This window comes from Symphodus melops, assembly GCF_947650265.1.
Source record: "Symphodus melops genome assembly, chromosome: 4".
Lineage (NCBI taxonomy): Eukaryota > Metazoa > Chordata > Actinopteri > Labriformes > Labridae > Symphodus > Symphodus melops.
In genome coordinates, this window is record NC_136694.1 from 29,418,259 (window position 1) to 29,426,923 (window position 8,665).

The 8,665-nt window shown below is 45.1% G+C and overlaps 1 protein-coding gene across 1 annotated transcript; it reads right to left on the reverse strand.

Annotated features, from left to right (window-relative positions):
• Positions 1–1,282: 1,282 nt before the first annotated feature.
• mych (myelocytomatosis oncogene homolog) lies at positions 1,283–6,564 on the reverse strand. The gene is given in 5 exon segments (XM_079341684.1): positions 1,283–2,946; positions 2,949–2,967; positions 2,969–3,258; positions 3,982–4,558; positions 6,012–6,564. Coding segments are annotated over 4 exon segments (1,161 nt in total). The 5' UTR covers positions 4,544–4,558; positions 6,012–6,564; the 3' UTR covers positions 1,283–2,656.
• Between the last annotated feature and the right edge of the window lie 2,101 nt (positions 6,565–8,665).

Sequence of the window (8,665 nt, forward strand, 5' to 3'; positions counted from 1 at the left end):
AAAGGACCTTACTTATTGTTTTCTTGTCTTAAAGTTGAGTTATACGGTCGATTGTTTTCATGCCTGTTATTCAGTTGAATCTATAGTCTGTAAAAATCAATAAACTTTAACGTGCTCTGTTGCCATGGTGATTTAGCTTAACCTGCTTCCAGACACAGAACAAGCCTGACTATCCTGAAGTTATCCAGCTAAGAGAGTTAATACTGATGTTTGTTGTGTGGTGCAAAACAAAGAGACGCAGACTCCTCAGCTCTCATTCAATCTTTAATTACATCAATAAAAAAAGTGCTGCTTGGTAAAGAATAACATTTCTTTAAAATCCTCAAATTTAAATGAACAAAGAAAAAAAAAAAAAAGTCAAAAATAATTTATGATACAATAACAAAAATATTTACATTTTAATAACGAAAAAATCTATACAATAAAAAGAAGAAGAAAAAAAAACATTACAGGCCAGACTGCAGCCAGGTGGAGGTAGGTTTTATCATGCTAAGAATAAAAATACAACTACATCACGCCTTCTGTCTCGATGAAACCTCGGAAAACATTTAGAAAAACTAGACTGTGAAGCTCGACCCAAAAAAAAAAAAAAAAAAAAGCAGAGAAGCTACAAAATGGGATCGAGCTCTTGTTGGAAGAAAATCGAGGTTTTGACGAAAACAGCGACGTGACCGACCGAACGAAACGACGAGTCCTGAACAGAACACATTTCAAGGCAGAACAGGTTTTTACCATAAAACACCAAAAAAAAACAAAAAAAAAAAAACAACCTCCACTCTCATTATTCTGTTCAAGTACAGCCAGACTGAAGAGGAAGAACGCTAATATGATCGGAAAAAAAAAAAAAGTTACATTTTTAAGACGTCCGACACAAATGAGAAAACGTTTTTCCATTTGCACATTTCATCACAAACAGCACATTAAATGGATAATATATTGGCAATATTGGTTATTTCACACTTCAGATCCAGCCCAAAGTACAAGCTCAACAAAACACCTGATAGTTCAAGGACACAACAGGCTCCTGGTGAACGCGTACGACTTTACACCTAAATATTAAAACCTTGAATATTTCCCGGGGTGTCACTTTGAACCCGTGTGACCACAGCTTAATAACGGATCAATAAAAACGGGGCGACCTTTACAAACAGGAAGAATTTAGAGAGTGGCCCTAAGTTAGGTCTATAGATTTATATATTCTATATATATATATATATATATATATATATATATATATTGTTTTTTAGATGAGCCTGTTCGTCTCCTTACATTCAGGAGCTTCGACCTGTTCGTGCGTACGATGAAACTTTCAATCCAAAGAGAGTCAATAATGTTTAATAAGCTCGGGGTCACGGATTAATCACTCGTGGTTACAGTGGAGTAAAACTCCTCGGGGGGGTTTGTCGTCAAACAGTATGAAAAACCTTTTTTCTCCTCATTTTACACTTAGAAAAAAATTGCTTTTTTATTTTTCGATAGCAACAGACTAAATGTCACAGTATCGCTGCTGCTGCTGCAGCCGTCTCCCACCTGACACCTTTTTTTTTTAAAATAAAATCTCCACCTGTCACCTTTTCTTTCAAAACATTGCAAACCTTGTCCAGAGGTTTTTTTATTTTTTTTATTAAATTGTATTTATTTGTCCTGCACCGACTTTGGCTGATTTTTTTGCTACGTTTAGCGCAGCTCGCTGTTCAGTTCGCCGTCCAGCTCGGCTTTCCTCAGAACCTGAATGCTGTTTAATATGGCTACTTTAGAGCTTGGAACAGTTGATTCATGACACACACACTTCACACAGTGAGTTATACTTCCCCACTTGGGAACACACACACACACACACACACACACACACACACTGAGGCGAGTGAGCTGGTGGTGAACTGAACAGAGGCTGAGCATTGGTTCTCCTACAGTCTCAAACCTGGTCTATACAGTACTGTCTCTAGCACACATTAAACCTGATAACAGAGTGGTGTTAGGCCCAACGATCCGCCTGAAGCCAAACAAGGCTGGACACGCACTGAAATCCTCGTTTTCACCAGATCTGGAATCAAAGTGGAATCGAAGGAGGCGAACGTGGAACAAACACCGGGCCGGCCATCATCATCATCATCATCACGCGCGCGGGTCAGAGTGGAGGGATCACTGGTTAGTATGGCTATAAAGACGTCCTGAAAACACATTATTCAAGTTTCATTCAACTACTGAGCTGATGTGGCCGACGGCGGTTATTTGACTCCGCTCGCACCCCGTTGCCGCTCGGCGTCAATCGCCTACCGTGAATAAAAAAAAAAAATGGAGGGTTTGCATTTCAGTGTGCGTCCAGCCCGACCAAAGTACAAAATATATCTGCTCTCTTCATTCTCGTTTCAACGTTTAAAAAAAAAAAAAAAAAATCCTACTCTCTACAACAGTCAGCAGTCAAGGCATGAGAATGATCAGATCTGAGGCAATGAGTGTGTTTCTATGGCAACCGTTGAGTCTCTACAGTCCAGACGAAGTTATTGTCACCATTAAGTCCTTGAAATGTCTTGAAAAACTTGTGCGCTCTTTTTTTTTTTAGCATGACACGCCACCTTTTCCTACCCGCCCCTCTTTGTACAAAGTCTCTTCCCTTAATCCCCGCCCCCTAAAATCGCAGCCTGTGATTGGTCCATTAGCTGCGGAGCTGCTCCAGTCTGGCTTTCAGCTCTTCCTGTTTGGCTCGGAGTCTGTCCCGCTTGGAGTGCAGTCTGTGGCCTTCGTCTTCCAGGCCGTAGATGCAGTCCCTCGCCTTCTTCAGGATCACCACCTTGGACGCCTTGTCGTTGTGCGACAGCTCGGGCACGTTGTCCCGCAGGCGCATGAAGCAGTTCTTTAGCTCGTTTCGCCGCTGACGCTCCATCACGTTGTGCGTCCTCCGGCGCTCCTCCTCGTCCTCCGTCTCCGTCGAGTTCCTGGACGAGTGGTGGTGGTGGTGGTGGTTGTTGTGGTGGTGGTACCGCGACGAGGACGACGAGGTAGACGAGCTGCGGGAAGACGACGAGTGGTGGAAGCGCGACGAGCTCTCGCTGCCTCTCGTGCGCTTGTTGGACGAGGATGGCGGCGGCGGCGAGGCGGGGCACGGTGCGGCGTAGTTGTGCTGCAGCTGGATCTCGATGTGGTGACGCTGGAGAGCTCGCTGCTCCTCTTCCTTCTTCTGCTGGCGGGCGGACAGCTCGGCCGACGAAGACGGGCTCGAAGGACAGCGCCCCACCGTGACCACGTCGATCTCCTCCTCTGAGGAAGAAGAAGAAGAAGAAGACGAGGTCAGTTCAACCTTGTTTTTGACCTCAGGTAACCTTTCCCCCCCGTGTCACGAAGAACCGACATTCAAGACGAGAGCTGACACCAAAAACAAGAGTGTCGACACTGTACACACACACACACACACACACACACACACACACACACACACACACTGAGGTATTCTTCTTATTTTAGGCGGTGACTAATCCCTCAAAGATTATTCAATTGCTTCTTCTTCTCTGCTTTTATAAAGCGCAGGATGCCACAGGGCTGAAGTGGTGGAGATGACTCATTAGGAGGTAATAAAACGGAGCGGCTGAATATGACTCACACACACACACACACACACACACACTCTCTCTCTCTCGGCTAAAGCCTCTCATCTAAGCGTGTCAGTCAACAGCTAAGCCCCGCCCACACTCCCCAACTACATCCTTGAGCCATAAAAACCCTCCTGCTGATTACAGGTGGGCGGCCGGCGTGCAGATAAGACGAGTTCAAAGAGCACTTTTTTTTTTTTTTTTTTTTTGGGCTCAGTGCCACTAAACATTAACAGTGAAGAGACGTCTGTTTATACTGATAAAGCTGCAACCAGAACAAGGTCGGGTCGGATGATCAGAACCAAAAGAGAAACACTCGAAAAAAAACCACAGAAGAAGAAGAAGAACGCATTAAAAAAGAAAAAAAAAAGATGTCTCTCGTTTCTGAACTCACCGGAGTCACTGGATGAATACGGAGAAAACTCTCCCCCGGTGGAGCCGTAGTCCGACGTGGACTCGCTCGTCTCCTGCGTGTCCATCAGGTTCTGGCAGTCCAGCGTGGAGCCGGCGATCTCCTCGAAGATGTTGGTGTGGATTTCAGACAGCAGCGGGCTGGAGCCCAGCATGGTGGAGACCAGCTTCTCCTCCAGGCTCTTGTCGCCTGTGAGGCACTGCCAGAAGCTGTCCTCCTCGCTCTCCTCCTCCTCCAGCGGCGAGCACGGCTGGCTGGGCTCGTCCTTCTCCGCGGCGGCGGCGGCGCCCGAGTGGAAGAAGTCACAGTTCCAGTTGAGCTGCATGTCGTGGTCCTCCAGCAGGATGTCCGACACGTAGCTCAGCTGGTCCTCCTTGGACAGCGGCTTGCTGCTGCCGCCGCCGACTCCCGCCTTCATCGGCGGAGACTGAGGGGGCGTCGGCAAAGACTGGAGGTCCTTCATCAAACTCTGACAGAACTCATCGTCAAAAAGCAGCGGCTCGGAGTAGAGCCAGTCCTGCGACTGTCCGAAGCTTTGCAACATGGTGATTGGTCGAATCTGTGAGCAAAAAACAGCAACAACAACAAAAAAAAAAAAATTAAAAAAGTGAAAAAAGGAGGTAGAGGAGTTTTAGAGGAGAAACGTAAATCCAGAGAAGCTGTAGTGTGGAAGCAGCAGCAGCACGTGATGTAGTGAAAGTTTAAACCAGTCTCTCCACTCTGGGAGCCTAAAAGGCAGAGTGCTACCTTTTTATCTGTGTTTACATCACTCAAGCCCCGCCCACCCTGCTGCTCCCCCACGCAAATCACCCGAAAAGATTTAACACCCCCCTCTCTCTCCCCGTGACATCACAGGAACAGCTGGGAGAGACCGGGGCAGAAACTTTACACCCCCTCTCTCAGAAAGATTAAAAAAAAAAAACACCTTGAAGAAAGTTGTGTTTGTTTTAGTTCCTGTTCGACAAACCCGCAACTTCTCAAATACTGCAGATGTGCTCTTGAGCAAGGCACCGGACACCCCCCTAACAGCTCTCGTGCGCCCCTTGCGTTGCAGCCTCACTGACATCTCTCCACTAATGCATGTCAACAGGTCCTGTTTGTGCACGAGTACCCCTCAAAATATCATCAAACACACACGCACGCACGCACACACACTATGATGAGCGCACGTGCACAGACAAAGAGGAAGAAGTGTGTTGTGAGGGGAGACCCTCGAATAAACGGGCTCTCATGCTTGTGTGTGGGAATGTGTAGCAGGTCTGTGTGTGTGAGAACAAAGCGGCAGTGTGTGTGAGGTGCAGACAGACCCAGACTCAACCCTGGGGAACCAGTCCGCACGCGCGCGCGCGCGTGTGTGTGACAAGACACTCAAATCAAGATACCAGACGTGTTTATTTGGACGTTTTTTCCCAAACTCCACTTTAACACCTCCACACTGTTAATAACACATGAATGGACGCCTTTCTTTAAAGTGGGTACAGCGCGTGCACATGACAGCTCCGAGTGTCGAGTCTTAAAATGACACTTCACTAAATGACAGTCTGAATGGAGGCTTAGTGCTCATGACTTTTAAATGCAGCTGTTTTGTAAAGGGGCGCAATGCACGCTGGTCTTAAACATAAATGTGAAATATTTGGTAAAAATAAAAAATAAAAATAAAATCTCAGCAAGCAACAAGACATGTGTCTCCCTTAGTTTAAAGCTGCACGAGGGGGGGGAAAGGTGATTCAGTGTGCAAGTCAAAGTATGGATTCAATGTTTGACCCGATGTTAGGGTCATTTAAACCCCGCATGGGTTGAGCATGTCGGGTGTACCCACGTGAAAACCGACACCCTTTCTCTCTCACATTAGCGCACAAGTCAATTCACAGACATGCACACAAAAAAGCTCTATTTAACGAGCGAACCTGAACGCATCATGTGCAAGTTGGATATCATACTGTAAACCCGCAATCATGCAAGCATGCATGCACGTAATATGTCCATATGTCTATGATCATGCACCAAGTTACCTTCAGTTGTCCTTATAAGAGGGAGGGATTCAAAATGAAGAAAAGAAGAAGAAGAGGAAGATGTGACGTCCGGAAATATCCAATAAAGTCCAGTAAAGTGAAAACACTCAGCTCTGTCTTCTGCGGGTGAAATTAAAGTTAGAGCACGGCAGCATGGTGTTTATCTCCAGTCTCACTCCTTCTTCTTCTTCTACTTCTTCTTCCTCCGCTACGAGCAGACAGAGTAGGTGTGGCTGTCGGGGATCGCTTATAAGTCTGCTACTCGCCGGTGTCCTTCCGCCGCCACCGAAAACCCGCCAAAACGTTAAAACCAACAATGTGTGGATTATGGCATTCAAGTGTGTGGTTTGTATATTCCTCGTGAGTCCCAGTTTCGAACAAATCGAGGCGGAAAAGACACGCACGGGTGTAATTTTGAGTAAATTCGCGTCAAAGTTGGGGTCTATGTTGTCTTCTCGGCGGAGTGATACAGCGGAGGAAGGGATTCCAGGAAAATGGTGGCGGGTAAAAAGTTGGGACAGAGAACACACGTGGATTGTGCGGAGATGCCGGGTGTCTCACTGCCTGTCTGTCTGCCTGTCTGTGTCTGTCTGTCTGTCCTGCTTAAAGGTGTACATGAGAGCGACGATGAACAACACAGTCTGTTTAAAAGCTTAATTTATCCACATACATGTATATTTTTACATTTAAATAAGACAAAAAAAAAACGACTTTGTACGCGTTGCGTTCAGGGTCAGCTGTCCAAATTCTGATGCGTTCAGGGTTCGTCATCGAAAAATACGAACTTTCATAGTCATTAAGGGGGAATGCAGCTGGTACAGTAAAAAGGGGGGGTTGGTATTTTTAGATAGATAGATAGATAGACAGATAGATAGATAGATAGATAGATAGATAGATAGATAGATAGATAGATACTTTATTGATCCCGAGGGAAATTCAAGTATTGGTATTTTTACGGCATGTTTATAGACATTAGAGGCTCCAGTATGTTGTAGTAATAACCTACAGCAGCAGAGAGAGAGAGAGACAGGCTGCATGCTTTCAAAGCCACGTTGTCCTCCAGTTCAAACTCTTGCAGGGGAGTTTCACCAGCCATCCATTTAACCCCGGCTCCACCTCCTCCTCCCCGTACTTACACTCTTACTACTACTACAACTCCCAGTGTGAGAAATAAAACTGGCTTAAATAAAGTTTTAGGCTCTTTATCAGTCTGGACTTTTTTTTTTTTTAACCAGTTTATGCAAGTTTGTCATCGTTTTAATGCAAATATTATTAGTACCTGATAATAATAATACCTGATGTGTAAATATATCTGCATAAAATGTTTTTAATGCAATTTCTTGTGTGTGAACATTTGTTTTTATTTATTTGTTTTCTGCGATTTTAGGGGCCAACTCGTGCACGTTATTTTGCAAATCTATAAGAAAATGAATTCAAAGTACACATTTAATAAATGTGTAATTATAGTGAAAATGTGTGCGCGTGACGATGAATGAACTCCCAAACAGCCCTACGCAGATAGATGCCGCAGCCCTCCCTCCTCTTCCACCTCCTCAGCCTCAGTCTCTCCTTGTCGCTCCTCTCGAAGCTCGCGCACGTTACATAAGGGACAAGTATTCGCCGGGACACGTGCATGGGGTAACGGCCAATCAGAACGCGGGTCCGCCTCGGTTCACGTGAGTTCTCAGCGAGGAATCTTTGTAACCGGAGCTCACCGTCTTCTAACCGGGCAGCGACCGATATACATTGATTTATATCCAGCCCTTTAAATGTGCTCACGCGCCGCATGTCCAGCTGCTGCTCATCTGGTGTCCTCATCAGCAAATGTAGGCTGCATAAAAAAAAAGACACACTACCCTGATTATTCACAAAGACTTTATTGTCACTTTCTTACAACAATAATAATCGCTGCTAATTATGTTAAAAAGCTTTAAATATGCATGAAGTTTCACACATGACAAAAGGCTGCTATAAAAGCTCCCTGACTCCCCCCCAGCGTGTCTTCATACATGTAAATAAAACAAACCCCTGTGTGTTTATTGTCATGTGTGCATGCCTCTTTTCTTCTTCATGCATTGTGCACTTTTTCAGGATAATCACAGCTTTGTTGGGAGTCTGTCACATGGAAATAATTCTCTCCCCGCCAGTGTAAATGCTCCACAAATGAAAGAACAACAAAGAAGAAGAAATAAACCTCTGCATGCAGTGTGTTTAAGAAGTCTTCTGCTCCGTGGTATGTTTTATTTGTCTTGTTTTATTTGTGTGAGCAGCAGCTGATGGAGGGCGGATCAGCAGGAACAGAACATCTTGCTCTTCCAGCAGCAGACACAAAGAGAGGAGTCTGCCAGTGAAGAAGTGGGTTAATGTGCCACCTACAGGCCGACTGGCAGACTGACTGACTGGCCTGCTTTCTGCTCTGAATACTAAAACCTCCACTTTGACTCTCTGCTTTCATTTGGTTAATTCTGTCATTTCTGATTTTTTCTTCTTCACATGAACCAGCCTCAGAAAAGCATCACCTTCTTTTTTTAATGATGTCAACTTCTGTTTCACACACAGCACACGTTAAGTTGCTTTCATCCGTCCTTTGTTCATCAGTTTCGATACACAAATTCAGTTTTGCCTGATTCATATTTTTGTTCTGTTTGATATTT